The following is a 21,707-nucleotide window of genomic DNA, read 5'->3' on the forward strand; positions in this document are numbered from 1 at the left end:
GTGTAACTCGTTTCCGTTGAATATTTAATAAACTTTTATACAGTTTTGTGGACAGAAGACTAGAAACTGATTGGCCAGCAAGGCGATGGAAGGGGATGTAAAAGTGACGTAGCACGCAGTGCCGCAGATAGCAAGAAACCCCGGACGGGCGCCCGAAGCGCTCTGTTATAAAAAATGCTGCCGATAAGGCGTGCATTATTCGAAAGTACAGAAATGACTTATTGTCTCTAAGAAATTGGTAGTCTAACGAACGTGACTTTTGTCGATTGCACGTTGTTCGTTGAAGAACTGTAATTTGTCTCGCTGAGCCGAAGATTCCCCGTAAATAAAATGTTTTTTAGGGATAAAAGAAAATGTAATTCATCCCGGAGAAAGTTAGGCGAACGCAGCACGAAAATTCCGTTAAAGGACGGAACACACCCTGTATGTAAAATTCATGTTCAAATATACAATTCAACATTTTTATTATAATGTAATATTATAGTTATATCTTAAAATAGCATTGTGAACATAATACATTTGTTACAATTACAAATATACGTTTCAATGTTATTCTTACGATTTAACGTTATATTTTAACGTTATTGTTACAATTTAATATAATGTAAATTAAAATATACATTATAAAATAAATTATCTCGCCAATAACATGGGGGGTGCCCATATGTGCCCCGGTTTGAGAAGGTTCGTCTTCATACCCCGCAGTACGCTTTTAGGAAGATGTAAGAAACAACAAAGTTTCGTTACACATATAACAAAGTTTCACTCTCAACACTGTATTTTCTAGGAACATATATATTCTATCATAGGAAAGGTTACCTATAGTTTAAGATAAGATAAAAAAAAAACTTTGTGTAAAACTCGGGAAAAAACTGTGGAGGAATTGCAATGGCGCATTGTTACATTTCTCGAACATACATCTCAAGGCCACCAAATTTATCTGAACCTACAACGAAAATTTAAGAAATGCTTTCCGTACATCCCGGTAATTTCGATGCGTGCTGAAATTTTTATTGATGTCGTTATTACCACGCCAGTTTCCTGCTACAACAGATAGCACGACTACAAACGACTATACACTTTTGAACAGTGACATGGTTTCACTCTTACACGATAGGATAAATTATGGTAACCCTCGTATTGCACTGCAATATAGAATATAACACTGTTTCGTTCTAACACGATAAAAAAACTGCGAAAACCTTTGTCCGACATTGTAGTTTTACAGCACTGGATAGTATGATTTTTGCTTAACATATATAAAAACTTCATTCGTTTAAAATATTGACGGGAAGGAATAATGAACTATAGCGCCTTTACATAAAAATATAATTATTATAATTAAAGGTACATGAATATATACTCTTCCGCTGAAAGAAGTCCAAAATTCAAAAAGGGAGCTGCAGCATTGTCTATCTTCGTACCATGAAATCTACCACGTTTTCTAAACAAAATTCTATATAAAAAATGTTCAACGTTCGATTATGAGTTGAAAAAATATTCGTATAAGAAACGACAGATAATGAATACGAAGGGAGATACATTAGTTTTTCTCAGAAATGTTCGGAGGCCGGAATTGAAACCGGCAGATTCGAGAATACTAAGGCGCGATTCTTCAGGCCTCGCAGCTCGTTTTTATAGAATCTCGGGGCTGTCGACAAGAAAAGGCAGCGGCCAGCATGCCGGTGTACATTAATATAAATACATAACAATTCTAGAATGAAAACGATGATTTAACTTTTTTATTTCTAATTTTTTGCCACGATTCGATGGCAATTCGGAGGCCACATGCCACGATTCGACGGTCACATGCCTTGTAACTCCACGATTTTTCTTACCTGACTTAGATCCAACAAATCATTTTGCAGACCATTTTTGTATCACACGCTTGACCGATTCCGTCGATCCTTAGTATCGACATAGTAACAAATTAAATATTCGTAGGACTAGCACACGAAAATTCACAACAATCCGAAATTTGCTATTGCCGGGAAAAATTACTGTAGTTTCTCCGTCAATCCTGGAATTTTAAGTGACCCTGGTGGACCGAAGACAGTCGATCGTCGAGGAAGAACGACATACTCTAGATACGAGTACTCCTTGAAACTCTGCGGCGATAACGCAACGAATGGCTTGCAGTGGTAGTGATCGAGGTAGAGGTGTGATCCTGCGAAAACAGGGATCGACTCGTCATCCTTGTCCGAATTGTAGCTTAGGCAAAACGCTATCTAGTTCGAGCTCCACGATGTATTATCATCCCTACGTAGTAGGAAATACATGTTAACATAGTATTCGCTGCATGCCTGCATTATTATTGTGTTAACCCAGGTTATTTCCTACACAACAGGATTTTCATGCTGCGAGTAGACGCACAAGTACAAAATTGGAACAATAAAATCGATGATACATTTGCAACTTTGCGCAACACGTTATCCTGTGGAAATTCTGACAGAGATAATGCAATCGCGTTGCTACATGTCAAGATCATTGAGATGAAGTGTCGATACTTTTTAAAAAATTAAGAAATATTTAACAACTATATAAAACAATCCAATTAACATCTTAAAAATTTCTTCTTGCAGATTAGCTTGAAATTTATTGAAATTAATTCGAATGACTAACACTTTTCTTACAGGAAACCTATTAACTGGATTTTTGATATGATTGTGCTGTATGTAAAAGAAGTTAGATAATTTCCTTTTAAATAACAATTTCAGAAGTTGTCATATCATGAAATTATATATAATTATATTATGAAATTTCAATGTTTCCAAAATTTAATCCAGAAACAAAAACACTTAATACAGTTTACCGAGCACTCAAGATATTTAAATGGATCTCGATTTGCACAAGAAACTTTTTAATTGAAAGGAATATTCGGATCCAATTCGGTTTGCAATTAACAAGCCACTATGAACAAATTATTTTCTTGAGATTAAAATAATTTATTACCTTCACCTATATTATGAAAATATTTGTTAAAATAAATTGTTATCTACAACGCCAAGAATTTCCATTTCGACAGTTCTACAAGGCTACACTCAATCGATAATCTATATCTACGGTTTCCAGTTCTCCTTGATCACATCTGCAGCTTTGAAAAATATGTTAACTGTTAGCATTGTTAATGGCATTAGTTGACCACGAGCTGTTAATTAATCCAACTCATGATATGTCCCAATCTCCATCACTGAACATAAAAATTCTCCAACATACTTGTTTACCACTATAATAATTACTATTGATAAATACCACAGCCTCAGCGGTTGGCAACCCATACAATTGTCCCGTGCGCTCTAGGGCGAATTCCTCGACGTCTTTCTCGGTGAAGGACTCGAACAAATTGAATGCATATTTTTGCATATTTTTACCCGCGCCCGGTGCATCGTGCACAGTTTTCATCCCTACAGCCCTCAGATGATCTTCTGGGCCGATACCGGACAGCATGAGCAATTGTGGCGATTGTTTAGCGCCAGCAGATAAAATGACCTCGCGTTTTGCTGCGACCTTATAGCTGATCCCGTCTACTCGAAATTGGATGCCGTATGCACTCTTGGAATCGTCGTCTGTAACAATGAAAAAAATTCATCATACAATATATTTGCTTACAGACAAGTGACATACTGACTCTAGATCTTAAATTGAAATTAATGTCATATTTTTTATTATCATTTACCCACGATCTCGAAATCACCATTTGACAGTGTTTGAAGGTTTTCAATGTTGCTTTCAGATCTCTAAAAATCTCAACTATATTTTAGGTCATGCCTATTTGTAGACAAATTTCAATATTCAATAGCAAATTTATGAACAGAAGGTCGGACTTGTATCTTATGTATAGAACGTATGTGTATAATACAATATGCCTGTTCCATATGTTTAGTGTTTTCTCTTGTTAAAACTGTGAGATAAACTTTCTAGACCTTGGAACGATATGTAACTAAGTATTAGCAAGTACAAGTAATGCGGAAAATTCGTAAGACATTAAAGTTAAGTATTCAAAACCACAAATTATCGCACTACTCGAGCATTCGTATTTTCTCTCTAACTAGATCGAGTTCGAGTTATACTCGAACTTGTATATTCTATATATATTTGTATACATAATAATACGTAAAAATAATAAAAATAATATAAAAATTGTATACATAAGTATATTTTGGCGGTAGGTGAATGTGACTATGTTTGGAAGAAAAGGAGAGGGGGAGACGTTTCGTCCAGGACCCGCTGGAGGACTCATCAGTATATATATATATATATATATATATATATATATATATATATCCTACTGATATCCCAACGTCTAAGGCAAGGGCCCGCTAGGATAGCCTTACTGATATACTACTATATATATATATATATATATAAATATAAGAATATATTTGTATACATATATTATATATTATATATATAACAGGATACTTCTAAATAACGTGTACTCGTTGTGCGTGTGGAATACCTCTTTATTTATTATATATATATAAGAATATATTTTGGGTAGGATACTTATAAATATATATGTGTATATAAGAAGGCTGAAGGTAAAAAAACAAGTAAAATGAATGTACTGAGTAATCGAAAAAAACTGTAAACGAAAGCATCCAGAAGTCGTAAATCTAGACTCTTGCTCAACAAAATATGAACAATTCTCAATAAGCCAAAATCGCAATATGATCTCTTAAAAACATAACTAGAATATTCCAAATAATATGCCTTCGCTTATCAGAATCTTCTCCACAGTCGAGTGTACGCTCAGATCCAGATTCCTCTTTTTGGAAGCAGACCGAAGAAAAGCTTTCGCAGTGCTGCATCTTAACCCGTCTCTCACAGTAGCTTGAGTATAGGTTGACCCGGTTTAAGTAGCTCCATTGACATCCACGATGTCGTATCCCACTTCTGTGCCAGCCTTTAACAGACTTGAAGTACTCGACGGTCAATTAAGCTCCAGTATGGTGATAAGGTGAATATTCGTATTCTTCGATCCTGATGTCTTCGGACTTCTTGAAGTAAGGCAGCACACTATCGTAGTCCAAGCCTTGGTTTCCCAGCTTTTCCTAGTTCTCGTAGTCTCTCTTGTTGCCACGAATATAGTACATTGCGTTCAGCACACTGCTGCCTCCAAGAACCTTGATTTTCAGAGGTTTGATAAATGTTAGTATAATTTTTGGAGACTTATATAAGTTTCGAAAATTTATCTCGAATTGTCGGTATTAATAGGAATTTAATTTGACACATCAGATACCTAGATGTTTGTTGAACTTATTTAACAATCTGAAATAGCTAAGGTCATGGCTTAAACAATTCTAATTTAAGGTAAACTATGTCACACAATGGTTCATATTAAATGGAAACATTTGTTGAATGATTATACAATATTAGAATTTAATGTAATCCGGAAAACATGTATATATTTCTCTATTGGAAGTTATTCAGGTTCGAAGATCGGTATTTTATAAACTATTTGGAAATTTGTAATGTGATGATATAAACCATTTCTAATTTAGGCTACAATACTTTATACAGTCTCTAGTTTCGGTTTGAAATATTTTGTGCATATCGACTGCACAGTTTTCAAAAAAGATACGATACTTGATATTTTCTATACGAATGAGAAATCAACAATGCGATTACTTAAATCTCCTCTAATATTACGTGCAAAACGCTACATGATAATTCATTTTGATCAGAACATCCAAATTTGTCCGGAAAATGCTATTTATTTAAAGTGATCAATTAGGGAAAATATGTGCTTAGGTATTTTTAAAATAACTTTAAAGATCTATGTTTGCGAATCGCACGAAAATTTATTAAAGCGATGATTTAAACCTGACCCCCCCCCCCCTCGCTGCCTCATTTTGCATCTACCGTATCATGTAAGATGTTACATTGAATAAAGTTGCAGATATCGGTCGTAAAATGCATATTTTTAATGACTTACCTGAAGAACATTAAGATCAAAAGACTATATGTATTTGATTATAGTTATTAGTAATATAAAATATATTTTCCAATTGGACTTAAAAACTCTGTAATGAGCCAAACCTCCGCGATTAAAATATGAAAGAACAAACTAAATCTAGCAGATATTATCTGAGATACAATTTTTCAAGAGACATTTGTTTCCACAAGATTCATTTGCCATCGGATAAATTAAGTAGCTGTATTTTTGAAGCGACCGAAAAACTCTTTTGAAATTGTTGTCTTGAACCCTGACTAATTTCTTATAGATTTCAAGTGTAGAATTTTTAATTTTCGTCAAAATACTTGATATCGGCGGCAAAATTTAGCGATTTGCCTCCAGTAACGTCACTACGAAAAATAACAATGTAATCAGGTATAATTTTAAATCTAATGAAAAGTGTGATTTAGTAACATTGCGTTACACTCACAACTTTATATTTTAACAAAGTACAATACGGATTTGATGAGCTTTCGAACTTGGGTATTTCTATATCACAGTTTCACCTTGCCACGTGCTCAGTTGCACTGTTGCCCATTCATTGCCTGGCAATAGTTCACCGATGGTTCAATTTTGAATTGCCAGTCCAGGGGAGACAATTCTAAAATCGAAGTTGCGAGAGGCATATCAGAGATTTCCGGTTCATTCGGTCCAGCTTCCACCAGGAGCACCGACCAGTTTTCATTCTCTGACAGCCGATTGGCTATCACTGATCCGGCTGATCCAGCTCCGATCACCACGAAATCGTATTCGTCTCTCAAATTTAACGACACCGGTTTCACTCTGGATTGATGATCTGCAACGTCTGGTCTATATAGTACGATCAATAGTTGCAATAAAGTGATGATAGGGGTTTCATAGATGTAAATAACCCCTATCCTAAGTGCTGTGTGCCAAGCATTCGTTTGCATCTCGATCGACGAACTATAGTCTCCCTATTAACAGTCTGAATTGTATAGTTCGTGTGAAAAATTTTGTCTTTGTATGTTGAAGATACAAAATTAGAAATTGTATTTGATTTTTTGATATCATTGAATTCTCTTTTGAAGTGGGGAAATATTGATGTGCTGATACGTACTTACGAATTAAAATAAAAATAGGGATCAGATCAATCTGTCAAATAGTTTTTGAAATGAAAATTTGTAAGTACTTGTTTATGAGAATATGCAAAAGTTCAATGTAGACAGAGATAATAGTGTTAGAAGAAAAAAATAATCACCTTAATGCGAGGAATAGATTTCAAGATAGAAGTTATTAAGCGTAACTTATTGTCATTGAAATAGACCGAATTTGATGATCTGTAATTTTTATATTTTCGTCGGAAATCGTGAATGAAATTATTTCTGAAAGACTTGACGATCGTGAAGCTTGTCAATTTCATATGATGACAGAAACTTTATAGAAAATTCCTAAAAAGTATTGTCAAGTATACGTTTTGAAATTGTACATGTGAAATTGCCTAGTTATTAACATCTGATTAATATTAAACGAAATATTGCTGCAGGACAAGCAATGTTCTAATCTAAAATAATAAATTAAAATATTGTTATAATAAAATAAAATATTGTTCGCAAGAAACTGTAAAGAAATTCCAACGGTGCATCGTTACAATTTTCGTACGTTCGAAGTCTTGCGAAAGCTCTTCAAAATTTCTCTAGGATATATTAGAGCATACGCCTCAAGACCACCAAATTCAACTGGCCTAATTTCTAGCAGGTGCTCCGTTGTCGAACAAAAGTATGCCGATTGCCCTATTAGATTGCGAGAAAGAAAAATGATGGTCCCATCACCGAACGATTACCTGACAATGCAACGATCCACCGTTGTTATGTTATCACAATGCAATCTGATTCCACTGGAAAACATCAACCACTTGGGTATCCGATGAACAATGTGCACTAGTTTAACTGGAGAAATTAAGCATGTATGCTGTTCACATTTGAGATATACATATGTATGTGGATGATCACTGAGGTGATTGCGTGATGGAAGAAAGTTTCGTAATATTAGGGGATCGTGACGCCATTATGTTATGCACATATTCAACAATATCAAACAATTGTAGGTGCAGCCGCTATGCGCCCCACTCCGCTGTATGTGTGTCGTAACGCGTCATGTGACCTGTACCCACTGTTTCGGTTTGAAATCTGGCTTAATCGCCTGATTACTATCATTAGGTGTACTATTACTATCATTACTATCATTACTATCATAGGTAAAAATAGCTGTGCATTTCTAGAAAAATGATAATAGGATTAAAATGTAGAGTGACGGAAACTAGAATAAATTATAAGGAAATAATTGCAGATTGAACATTATCAACATCTCAATTAAACTTGAAATACATACTGCGAAATTATGCATATTTTATATTTAATCAAACGGGCTTGTTTTCTAAAAGTTAATCGTTTTCGTATATATTCATTAATTCCAATCATTAAGATTTGTCACGTTTGGAACTAGCATGTTTATACAGTAATTTCTCCCGGATTCGCCGAACTTCAGTATACTCAGGTTCGCGCTATGATATTGCTGTGGCCCTGTAATTTATCGATTTTCACGCTATGCCAGTGCTAAGGTCCGACAGAATCGATGAACACGTGTGTTGCGTTGTACTACAATATCCGTCGATTAACACTTGTTGCTCAGTAATGAATACCCACGTTATATTTATATATTGTTTGCCAACTTTTACTTTGATGCTTAACTCTCTTAGTGTCGAATTTCTAATAAATAGTAGTTTATTTTTTATTTTTACTTTTTATTTTTTGATTCGTGCCTTACGATACCCACAATCGCATATTTCGATTCCGACTAAAAACATCTATGAGAGAAATTACTATACATCATGCCGTCATCATCAATCGTCACGTAGACGATTTTATATTTTTATATTTGCCTATAGAAAATTATCTAATTATTAGTATAATGGAAAATATTAAGTGTATTATTAAAATTCGAACTGATAAATATATACTCATTATACGAATTAAGAAAAACACAGATTATTAAATCTATTATTAAAAAAGAAACAAATTATTAAAAACAATACATTTCGACAAATGTATTATCAAAACACCAAGTAATTGGATGTTGAAATCCAATATTGAAATCCAAAAAAGTAAAGAAAAATTCAAATATTTAATTTCGAATAATTTTTATGCTTTATCAGCAAAAGTTAGGCGATTCTAACGTGCACAGTAATATTGTATACTCTCCTAATAAAATAATAAAGTTTAATATTATATTACGCGATTACAAAAAGACATCTAAATAATTTTTAAACTTTATAGGGCACATAACGCCATTGTAATGACTATACACGTTAACAATTATTCAAAAATATTTCCATGCAATTGATATAACAATACACTACATCAATTTATTTATAGTACAGTTTCTAGAATACTACTATGGAAATCAGAATTGTTTATTTATTACCGTTGACCTACAATACGTCTTCAAAAATGTAGATTTGTCTCCTTGTTCCCAAAATCGACCTTCTCGTAGAACTTCAAATGAAACTCGAATAGTATATACGAATTTCTATTCAGTTCGTGAAAATGCTTTATCTAAAATGAAGTATTTAGAACCAGAAAAATAAAGAGATAAATGGAAATTTTTTGCTCACCGTAAATACATATAATTCTGTGCTGAGGATAAACATTTCATTTTAAGTACGTCGATGTTCCCGTTTTGGTTCAAGAAATTATATCCGTCTCTTACAACAGAGAGGGAGGTTCCTACAAGTGAGGAAAACATACATTTCCTTTAGAATTATGTACCCGGAACGAAAGCTTTTAGGTTGCGCAACGAATGAAAGTTACAAAACATTACAATACAGTGGTCGTATCACTTAAATAATACATCTTAAACACAACAACCGTAATTTGCTTACGTCAAAATCAATAATTGGTTCCTATGCACTGCTGATTTTCTAGTTTACGTATAGAGTGATATTCTTATCCATTATTGAATAAGTGACGCATATGAATTTTTCGTTCATTTCGCCATTTACGTCATACTCCAAGAAATAATATTAACATAATTTTAGTAAATATGGAAATTAGGAGATTAAAGTTAAATATTCGAAATTAAAGTTAAAAATCTGACTAATCAGTGCCTAAATTAAGCAACATATAAACAAATTACCCACGGAGCTAAGAGTAACTTTTTAACTCTAAAATAGTAACTTTTTCAATATCGTGGATTGCCTACTGTTTATTAATTTTTTGTACCCAAGATATATATGTCATTATATAGTTATAATATAGTATACATATATACATACATACATATGTATGTATATACATATATATGTATATATAACTATATTATAATATATAGTATAATATAATTTGTATAATATATTAATAAGAAACTTTTAATTAAAGTAACTGAAAACGTGTTGAAATAGTTACAGACAATACTGTACTCACAATCAGTTAAAACTGAAATGAATGAAATCTCGAATTATGATCATTTTTGTTTACTTATTATACAAGGAACGCAACAATAAAGTAACAATGAGAGATATTACAAATCTAAAATGACTGATATACACACGAGTTCTCACAGTTTAATTCTATAGGCTTTCCTATTATTTATTATTATAAGGAAAATGCAATTGATGGTAATGTTTTCATAATGAGATATACTCGAACTTCGCACAACGTCCTACGCATTTTGTTACTTAATAGAATGTCTTGCTAAAAAAGATAGTGAGTAATTAATAAGATACATATTATTATTATATTGACTGTCCCACGTATAGCGGTATATTTTTTTGCGACATTCTAAACATTTTAACCTGTTTAAAGGACTGTCGAAGCTATTTTACTGTTTTTTGTCATAAAGAACAGACAAATTAAATTTTATTAATTAAAACAAAATATTACATCTCAAGGAATTTCAAGACGTGTGATAGCTTGTGATATTTGTTTGATATAACAGAATGATATATCCACTTATTCATTATTTTCAAAAAATAGTGGTCTTTGCAATTAACAGGTCGCTATGAACAAATAATTTTCTTGAAATATTAAAATAATTTATTACCTTCATCCATATTAACAAATATTTATTACCAGAAAATTTATTAAAATGAAGAAAATAAACAATTTTCTTTAAATATTAAAACATGACATAAACGTATAACGTAATAAACGTAATATTAAAACATGACTGAAACAGAGTATACAAAGTTTCTTCGAGAATCCAAAACTTCTCTATAGCATCAAGATTTTCCATTTCCACAATTTTACAAGGTCAAGCTCAGACGATAATCTACATCATCCAGTCCTCCTTGATCATGTCTGCAGCCTTCTCAGCAATCATAATGACCGGCGCATTCGTGTTTCCAGAGGTGATGTTCGGCATAATCGACGCGTCGACGACTCGCAGTCCTTTAATTCCGTGTACTCTGAGTCTATGATCCACGACGGCCATCTTGTCAGTCGCTTGGCCCATCTTGCAAGTCCCGCATGGATGATAGATCGTCATTGTGTAGAATCTTGCGTGGCATTTCCAGTAGTCATCGGATGGAAACTCAAAGCACGAGCATTCTGGAATTCGATTTGGGTTTGCTGTGGCATTCAGGCTTTTCAAAATTTGTGTCTGGCTGAGATTGTATATGAAGTTTGCACCTTCTACCTGTTAACAGCAGAAAATCATTTCGATTACAATGGAAATAGATTTAACTCGTCGAATTAGAATAATTGAAAAATGAGGGTATTAACACATTGCGGACGGCTCACGAGATATCTCGTTTTTAGCAAATTGAACGTTGCGGACGGGTCACGAGATATCTCGTTTTCATGTTTTTTTTATTTAATCGGCAACTTAAGCAACCAGCCGCAAATATTTCTGTTACGTAACCATGGTAACGAAGCCTCTCGCATTCCTAAGTAATTTTAGCGAAACAAATGAATCATTCCAAATATCATACTCTAAATCAATATTCAAATTTGTATAATAAATAATAGTTAAAATGTAAAAAATCTTATATAATAAACAGATATATAAACTATGTATATATAGTATTATTTAAGAATACTAAATGCACACAAATTAGAAATGCGCGTATCCGCTTCCTGTTACTTGCCAAGCATGTTTTTGGAGCGTTTGAAAATGTGCGGTCTTTGAGGGCGTGTTGAACGCGCAGAGCCCCGTCCGCAATGTGTTAAATGTTATTATTTGACAAACTTTCACTTTATTTTGATATGAAATAGCTACAGAGGCTGAGCAAAATAACCGGACCACATTGAATATTCTATACTGGTTTTGGATTATGTGAAAAATTGTTAAAGTAAAACGCGTTTTAATATTAAGGGGCAAGTGTTACGATCAACGGACAAGAACTTATTCTTTGCGATTTTAATACCATCGATGCGTATATTTTTTGTATTCGAGGTTGCGGATAGGTCCTTGATGTAAATAAACATTGATTAAATTGGAATCGCGAAAAATATGAACTTAACACTTAGCCAACCGAATGCGAAGATCTCCCCGTTTTAGATTCAGTCGATCGACGACCGAATGGGGAAATCTTTCACTTCTAATATCTAAAAATTAAAACTGATTTCTCGATTTGATTAAGATTTGCAAGATAATTAAGGATGTTGAACAGGAATTTGCTGCCATATAAGTTCGCTTTGCAGTTTTTATTTAATCGAACGAAATACTTTAATTTTATGAAATTTTTGAGGCTTTTTGCGTGGTCGTGAAAATGTTAAGAGAAATTTATGTATTCGTAGTAACACTTACATTTTCAACTTAACATCTTCATCACACTTACATCTAAAATCATTTCTAGTGATGAGGTTATTTTTCTCACTACCCAGTATAGCAGTAAATTCTCTAAGATTATGATAATAGCCAGTTCTGTAAGAGAATTCAATGTGCGATTTCATTATAATTATTTTGCATTCATTTCTCGCACATACGGTTTGAGAAATACTTAGATACAAATACTCAGATAAATAGTTAGAACATATATTTGTTTTAAGCAAGCATATCAAAAATCCCCAGGGCGATTTTTCTTTTAACAAGATCTGTTTCAAAAATAAGTGTCTACCCATAGTTGACACGATTCCAGCTATTCTGCTAATCAGAATCACAAAAACAATGTGGCCATGCCAAGCTAAATGAGATATCTCATTATTTAACAGTATGGTGATGTTTTGAACATCATGATCTTCTTGTAGCTTCCATCTTGCTTCCGGCATATAAAAAATTAGGAAAAGATTGATATTTACTAAAATGATCTGCAAACGTACGTAACCTCGTTATTTTTACAAATAGAAAGAGATTCTTTTACAGATACGTTTCCACAATATTCAGTAATTTCTGCCGGAAATGCCAAATTTCGGGTTGCTGTGAACTTTCCTGTGCGAGTCCTACGCCTATGCAATTTATTGCTACGTCTGTGCTAAAGGTCGACCGAGTTGGTCAAGCGTACGATGCGGCACGTGATTTCCGCAAGACAATACAAAATGGTCTGTTTAGGTGTGAATCAAGTAAGAAAAGTCCCGGAGGTACAAGTTATGTGTTAGGTACTAGTTGCGTGACCGTCAAATTGTGCGATGTGATCTCCGAATTACCTTCGAATCGTGTCACATGACCTCCGAATTGCCGTCGAATCGTGTCATGCGGCTTCGAATCGTGGCAAAAAATTAGAAATAAAACAGTTAAGTCATCCTTTGTATTCTAGCATTACTATACGCTGGCCGTTGCCTCGAGTTTCTACAAAAAGGAGCCGCGAGGCTCGAAGAATCGCGACTTAGTATTCTCAGATCTGCCGGTTTCAATTCCGACCACCGCACATTTCTGGGAGAAATTACTGTGCTACAAAAAGATAGAGTAACAAGAAAATCGACTTTTCCAAACTTCTAGACCGGAATACTTCCTTTAACCCTAGAAAGATAACCATATGACAACGTACGTAAAAGATAACCATACGCTTCAGAGGCGCATGCTTTTCTAAGGCGTCAATTTTATACTAACAATGGATATTTATTTAAGTTAATCTAGTCATTTTAAAGGTTTGGCATTATTGTAAAAATAAAATGCATTTATATTATATTTTTTTATATTTTAAGTAATTTTAAACTTAAATCACTAGACCTCTATGAAAAATTAACAAAAATCAACAGTCTTCGGTTTATGGGAACAAATCCCGTAAAATATCACAAAAAATAGTGTTTTATCCTTACAAACTAGTAGACTATAATATAATCAGTGTAAAAAAAACTATAATATTATAAAAAATTTCTTTAGAGACAGTCATGACAAGCGTCTTTCTTGTGTTCACCACAAACTGTCTTTTTGCATTTGGCACAGGTCATCTTTGACATTCTTTTCTTTTTAGACGTGCAAAGACTGCAATAACGCCTTTTTTTGGCTGAGGGTTCTTCTTCATCATCTGTGGAAGCCTGTACAGCAGATTTTGGAAGAATATTTTCAATGTTGCTTCGCACATGCCTTGGCAAAGTGGGTGCTTCCAGTCTTTGCGTCATCCACGGTGCAGTCAGTTGTTTATTTCGCAGGCGCCTCTGCGACGTAGGTTATCTTTCTCGGGTTAAAATATTAAAGTGTCTACTTACCAAAATGTCAAGATCATGTGGATCCTGGAAGTAATTGGGAACGATGATCGGATGATGGTCCACGTTGCTCGAGCGTAATTTCACGTACCCTCTGCTACGTGGTCTCAGCAAAAGCGGAATGCCAGAATACGCAGTTTTGTAGAGGATATTCTCGTACATGTGCTCGTAGAAGTCGTCCTTTACATTGCTGTCCCGCTTTATGAAAAGACCGCCATCGGAATCGTCCGTTATGCTTGACAGGAAGAGTTGTATATCAGGATAATCCTCCGTTTTGTTCGCGTACCTGAAGCAGGATTTGAATAAATCTGTGAATACAGTGGTAGTAACAAGTTCTGGTACGAATTTGTTATCAATAATATGCAGGAATAGGATGTGAATGCTTGATAAGGATTTGAGGATTTAACCCCTTAATGCACAGTATTTTTGAAAAAGGCCGGTCAAAAAAAATCAATTTTTTTTTATGTAAAAAAGCACAATTTAGAACGTTGTCTTGGCAAGAAAATTACAAAAATACAAAAATACAAAAATATTAAATACTTATACAATTGGTATGATTTCTAATTTTCAGAATATTACTATTATTATTATTGTTGTTATTGTTGTTATTATTATTATTATTATTATTATTATTATTATATTTTAGTAAAATATATATTGGAAAATGAGCGAATCTGAATATGAATACGCTGTCGGAAAGCGGCTCGCAAGGAAGAGATAAGTCGTAAAAGTGATAAGTAGAAAAAGGATATATTTTATACTTGAATAAGTAAGTGTTACAGCTTACAATCCCATGTAAATGATAAATATCAATAAAACGATTTTTCTTTTTTGCTTTCACATTGTTATTTTCAATTCTCGATTGCATTCGAGTGTGAAAAATTATAGCAACATAAAGTACAACGCCGCTCGAATTATCTCGAGTGTGCACAGTTTGGCCAGTTTAGCGCGCTCGAGTTAACTCGAGCGTGCACGTTAAGGGGTTAAGGTGTTCGTCGAATCTTGTTGAACAGTCAGTGGTACAAAGTTTTTAGTGATTATGCAAGGTGTTCCAGAGCTGGCGTTAGAACTGCATAATGGCATTCCTAAGGTGATCTGGAGTAACTTTTATCTTTTCGAAAACGTAGCAAACGGTTTCGTTGACAATGTACTCCTTCCTGGGAGCGTACTGCAGGTTCGCTCTGTATGCACATGTGAGTCATGTACCTTCTAAGGGGTACGATGACGAATTTTCTGGGACCTGGACACATATGGATATCCCCACTATCGTTTTCAAAGAAAATTTGGGTATATAAAGGGCCAAAACGTGACTAAAATCGGGCTAGTTTCAAGTCAGCTTCCGACGTAGAAACAGTAACAAGATTGAGTCCGATTCTCTTTCGAGTTTTTTATCAATTTTTTTGTTCCTTTCTTTCTTCCTTATCGTCGCAATCTTTTGTCCGGCACTGTACATTGCACAATGGTCTGGAGAGCGGTCATTTTTGGCCGTAACTCAATTTTTACACTTTCCGATTTGTACACATTTGTTCTCTCTCAAATAGAAACCATTTAAAACATTCAAAAAATGTAACTTTCAACGATTTTGAACACACTTCCGATGATCTGGTAACCAAATGTTTTTCAAAAAAATTTCAGTAAAATTTTCAATTTTAATATATAATTTTTAATATAAATTTTTCTGAAATTTTAGTGTATAAAATTTGAGAAACATATAATTTTTGTTACAGACAGTTCAAGTCATTTCGATTTTTGTTAAATATTAATACGTATTTTTGACTTTAATGTAATATGTGCTATGTTATTACGTTATTATGTTAAATATACTATCTCAAACCTTTTAATAATGCTAAAATGAATTTGGATACGATAAACGGTGTTACAGACCACTGTGCATTATTTTTGTCCATAATACACTACTATACTTAGGTACACATTAATTTCTCCCTAATTCGCGCTAAGATTGTGCACAAAAATGGGCAATTTTGGAAGAGAAGATACGATTATTTAAGCCTTGCGGCTCGTTTTTATAGTTTCCGATTTTCAACAATTTAAAAAATGAGATGCAAGGCTCGAACAATCCTATTTCCTCTTCCCAAATTGTCCATTTTTACAGACTTTTTACAGACACATACAATTGTATTAGACAAAAATCTTGTAATATACTATCTTCTACCAGTCAATTTGGTTGTAAAATTCAATTATTCCATTTCCTGATTCGCGAAGTAGTATTTTGTACAAACTCACGGTGATATACAGTGACTCACAAAAATGTTCATCTTTTAAAACGCAATAACTATTTTAAAATTGAACTAAACGTCTTGATTTTTTTTTTAGGTGCTAGAGGGACTAATCTAGTAGCCGATAGCTAAAGAGCACTTTTTTTTAATTATGCTATTACTTGGAATGAAAAGAAAAAATTAAAAACCCTCGTTTTTTAACTTTTTTATCTGAGCCTGTAACGAAAACTTAAAAAATTCCTTTTGTAGATCTCGATAACTTATATACACGCTGAAAATTTTATCGAAATCAGTTGAAGGAGATTTCAGGAAATCGCAGATTTCTTACAGTTTTTGGTCAAAATCTTGATAAAACTGCAATTTTTGCGATCTTCAATTTGTTGTAACTCGTAACAACGTGAACCGATTTCGATAAAATTTTCAACGTGCATATAAGTTACCGATATCTACGAAAGGCATTTTTTTAATTTTCGTTATAAGCTCAGATAAAAAAGCTAAAAAGCGAGAGATTTTTATTTTTTTTTGTCATTCCTAGTAGTAACAAAATTAAAAAAAGAAGCATTTCATTCATCGTCTAGTAGACTAGTCCCTCCATCGTCTAAAAAAATTCAAGCCACTTAATTCAGTTTTAAAATAGTTATTGCGTTTTAAAAGGTGTACGAACACTTTTGTGGGCCACTGTACCTTTATCGCTCGAGGTGTATCTGGAATTTTTCTCATAAAAAGTTACGAGACAACCAAACCTTCAATCCTTATAGTGACGCCCTGTGTGTTGAGAGATACATCGGCTAGTTCACGCTTTTCCATTACCAAAACTCCAAAATCGCATCAAATCTCCGGCCACGCAAAGCTGCCTGGCCCTCAGCTCGTAACAACAAGATATTAACAAGAATCCGGACCAATTAAAGATCTCGTACAACTGGCGCCACGATCAATGCTGTGTTGTGCTCGCTCTTGCATAGGGGCAAGGGGTACAGTCGTACTCGCTGATTGATTGATCCGCGTTTTTCCTGAATACCTCGTCAACGAAGCCGTTTCTGACGTCTTCGTGAAGGAAAAAATTACTTCGAATCACCTCAGTAATAATCCCCTTCAAGGTATGGAAGAAATTCTAGGTCACCCTATATATTGAATATTTTTGTATGGTTTTTAGAAACCGTTTGAAGTAGCAATTATAAAATAGGGGCTTGTTTATCATGTCTCAGTATTAGAGTTTTCGATTAAAATAAATATTTATACGATAGGACGGAGTTTCATGAATGTGATAAGAAAGAATCAAGTTAATAAGGTTGTATATATTATTTATATACAATAAATAGTCATAAGTGCAATCTCTATCTTTGTGTGTAGGCAAACTGATGACTTGAACATCTCCTAACATTGCGTATATTATGTTATAGCGGATTTTATTTTGAACAAAATAGCCAACATACACTGGAAAATGAAATTAATTAAATTATTATTTCATTGTAAATTTCAGGGAATGTAAGAATTGTTCACATCGATTGCAAGACAGAGAAGGAAAATCGAAATTTTGTACTTCCCTTAATACATAGACATGTATTCAAAATGAATTCAATCTGTCTGTTGTTTTAAATGCTACGAACACGTTCTTGTCATAAATGCATGAAATACTTACATCAAAAAACGTAAATTTAATAGTTCAACGGCGACTTTAATAAATAGATCTTCAATAAATTATTCGAAATTTCCAATCACTTAATTACTCTTCAATAATTAAATTTAGTAATAAGTAGTAGTAGTAAGTAAATATTTAGTTTGCTTTCAATTGTAGCAGTATATATTTTAAATGGTATATATATATTTAAAGTAGTCTATTTTAAGTAGTATCTTTAAAATGGTGAATGGATCGATAAATTAGTCTGAACAGACGGTCTCCTGTTTACGAGAAACAAATAATCTAAGCAGTTTTACATTTTTCTATCCAAATCTTAATCACTCAATAAAATTAATAAATAAATTATATATATATATATATATATATATATATATATATATATTAATAAATAATAAATTTAGAAATGCGTATATCTTGATGAAGAAATGTAAGCAATGTTAATCCAATGAATCGACCATGAGCCGTTAATTTATACATAACAATTAATCATCATAATATAATATAATCGTATTAATTAATTATCAACATAAAAATTCTTCAGCAGACCTATTTGTCACTATAATAGGATACTTACTTAGTATTGATAAATGCCATACCCTCGCAGATAGGCAACGAATACATAATTCCCGTGTGATTCACGGCGAATTCCTTGACGACTTCTGCAGTGAAGGATTTTGGCAAATTGAAAATGAAAGGCTTCTCCTTCGTGTAATTTGCTGGCGGTTCCACCAAGTAAAGCATTCCGCCGATCGACACGTGGTCCTGCAGATTTTCACCCACGCCCGGTGCATCGTGCACAGTCTTCACCCCTATATCGTCCAGATGATCTTTCGGACCGACACCGGAGAGCATGAGCAATTGCGGCGATTGTATAGCGCCAGCGGATAAAATGACCTCGCGTTTTGCTCTGACCGTATGGCTGATCAGGCCTACTCGGAATTTGACGCCATATGCTGTCTTTGAATCGCCGTCTGCAACAATGGAACACATTCAAACATCGAACGAAATATATGTTTGCGAACAAGTGACATACTGACTCTAGATCTTAAATTGAAATTAGTGTTACAAAGGTAACCATGTTATATTTGAAAAAGTTCGAACGTGTTTGAAGATGCTGAATGTTCTTGGAAGTTGTCTAAAGATGTTTGAAAATCTCTGAAGTGTTGCACACATTAGTTGAAAACAGAGGACGTGTTGAAATTGGAAATAATACCAGAAAGAAAGCCACGTAGCATTTGAAAGCGTTTGAATATGTTTGTAGATGTTTGAAAATCAGTAAAAATCGTACAAAATATTCTAGTTGACGAACTTGAAAGATGTGTACCTTCATATTTAATTATAAGTATCATTTAAAAGGGAACCGCATGGTGTTCAAATGTGTTTGTAGGCATTTGACAGAGTTTGAGAATATCTAAAGAAAGAATATTAGAGAATGTTAGAGAATATCTTGGCTAAGATGTATAAATAAACTATGTACGTTTCAATAAATCGTAATATGAAACAGTTTGGAAAGAAGAAACATAATGATCTTAAGTTTCAATTGAAAGTGTAAGTAAAAGCAACTGAGGGCATTTGAATGTATTTGAAAATGTACACAAAGTTGCTTTCAGATCTTCAAAAATCTTTAAAATACTATAGAACATCTCTGCTTGTAAACAAATTTCAATTAACACTTGCAAATATATGACCAGGAGGTTAGACTTGTATAATGTATATCTGTAGTACAATTATTTTTCCCTAATTCGCGCTCAGATTCTGCACAAAAATGGACAATTTGGAAACAGGAGATACGATTACTCGAGCCTCGCGACTCGTTTTTATAGTTACCGATTGTCAACAACTATAAAAACGGGACGCAAGACCCGTGTAATTGTATCTCCTCTTCTTAAATTGTCCATTTTCGTGCGCAATCTGAGCGCGAATTAGGGAGAAATTACTGTATATGTTTAGTACATTTTTGGCTAAAATTGCGAGACAAACTTTGTAGCCCTTTGAAACAATATGCAACTAAGTATCAGCAAAAACAAATGGTAAGACAGTAAAGTTATTCATTCAAAATCACACATTAGCCACACGCAAAAAAAAGATTATAAACGAAAGCATCCAGAAATTCTAAAGCCAGTCTCTTGCCCAAGAAAATATGGACAGTTCCCAACAAGCCTAAATGACAATATGATCCCTTAAAAACGTAACTAAAATATTCGGTGTAACATGCCTTCGCTTATCAGAATCTTCTCCACAGTCGAGTGTGTGCTCACATCCAGATTTTTCCTCTTGGAAGCAGACCGGAGGAAAGCTTTCGCAGTGCTGCATCGTAACCCGTTTCTCAAAGTACCGTGGGAATAGGTGAACCCGGTTTGAGTAGGTCCATTGACATCCACGACGTCGTATCCCACTTCTGTGCCAGCCTTTACCAGATAATCGATCATGGGAGTCCGGTACCTGAAGTACTCGACGGTTAAGTGACCACCGGTCTGGTGATAAGGAGAATGTTTGTATTCCTCGATCCTCATGTCTTCGGACTTCTTGAAGTAAGGCAGCACACTGTCGTAGTCCCAGCCTGGATTTCCCTGTTTTTCCCAGTTGTCATAGTCTCTCTTGTTGCCACGAACGTAGAGCATTGCGTTCAGCACACTGCTACCTCCGAGAACCTTGATTTTCAGAGTTTGAGTAGGTGTTAGTATAATTCTTTTTGGAGGTTCACGTAAGGTTTGAAAATTTATTTGAATGTTCGATGTTAGTATTGTTAGTATTGCTAGAAATGTTAGTAATGTTAATAATATTAGTAATGTTAGTTAAATATTGGTATTTAATTTATGGTATTTAAGAAGAAGCTTGTGATATTTAAATGTTTGTGGAACTATATGTTGTAAACGAATTTGAATTTGATAAAATTACCCCCTTCTCCCTCACCTCTCCATAATTTAGAATGAACCATGTCACACAATGTTCAATTTTAAATGGAAACATTTATTTAATGCTTGTATTACAATGAAATGTAATCTGGCAGAAATGTATATGGTTTGGTGTTGAAAGTTGTTTATGTTCGAAACTCTGTATTTCATAAACAATGAGGAAATTTGCAAAGTGATGACATAAACCTCCTCTAATATTACATGCACAACGCTACATGATAATTCATTTTGATCAGAACGTCTAAAATTGACCGGAAAATACTATTTATTTGAAATGACCAATTAGGAAAAATATGTGTATTTTTACAATAACTTTTAGGATCTATGTTTGCGAAACGTACGAAAATTTATCAGAGC

General features: G+C 33.8%; 3 protein-coding genes across 5 annotated transcripts in view; 1 reads left to right on the forward strand and 2 right to left on the reverse strand.

The window, feature by feature from the left end:
- The window catches only part of Flo2 (flotillin-2), a 483,891-nt gene that overhangs the window by 419,529 nt on the left and 42,655 nt on the right, over window positions 1-21,707 (forward strand). The window lies entirely within an intron of this gene.
- LOC117217495 (glucose dehydrogenase [FAD, quinone]-like) lies at window positions 3,166-6,870 on the reverse strand. The gene is made up of 4 exons (XM_076521656.1): window positions 6,505-6,870; window positions 5,057-5,126; window positions 4,720-4,842; window positions 3,166-3,566 (listed from the first exon to the last, which is right to left on the reverse strand). The coding sequence occupies exons 1-4, from the start codon at window positions 6,868-6,870 to the stop codon at window positions 3,166-3,168; spliced, it is 960 nt and encodes a 319-aa protein (XP_076377771.1).
- The window catches only part of LOC117217493 (uncharacterized), a 28,468-nt gene continuing 17,748 nt past the window's right edge, over window positions 10,988-21,707 (reverse strand). The window contains exons 8-11 of the mRNA XM_076521657.1: window positions 20,651-21,086; window positions 19,010-19,406; window positions 14,563-14,845; window positions 10,988-11,611 (exon numbers count right to left, since the gene is read on the reverse strand). Coding sequence (XP_076377772.1) covers window positions 11,246-11,611; window positions 14,563-14,845; window positions 19,010-19,406; window positions 20,651-21,086 — 1,482 coding nt within the window. The 3' untranslated portion in view covers window positions 10,988-11,245. The remainder of the gene's footprint in view (window positions 11,612-14,562; window positions 14,846-19,009; window positions 19,407-20,650; window positions 21,087-21,707) is intronic.

Source organism: Megalopta genalis, chromosome 5 (assembly GCF_051020955.1).
Source record: "Megalopta genalis isolate 19385.01 chromosome 5, iyMegGena1_principal, whole genome shotgun sequence".
Classification (NCBI taxonomy): Eukaryota; Metazoa; Arthropoda; class Insecta; order Hymenoptera; family Halictidae; genus Megalopta; species Megalopta genalis.

Bases quoted from the DNA above. Each gene is read 5' to 3' on its own strand.
- LOC117217495 (XM_076521656.1), bottom strand. From the start codon at position 6,870: ATGCAAACGAATGCTTGGCACACAGCACTTAGGATAGGGGTTATTTAC. The intron at 5,127-6,504 runs GCAATGAATGGG...CTGAAAATCAAG, and splicing joins CATCGGTGAACTATTGCCAG to GTTCTTGGAGGCAGCAGTGT. The intron at 4,843-5,056 runs AGGAAAAGCTGG...CCGGGTCAACCT, and splicing joins CAAGAGAGACTACGAGAACT to ATACTCAAGCTACTGTGAGA.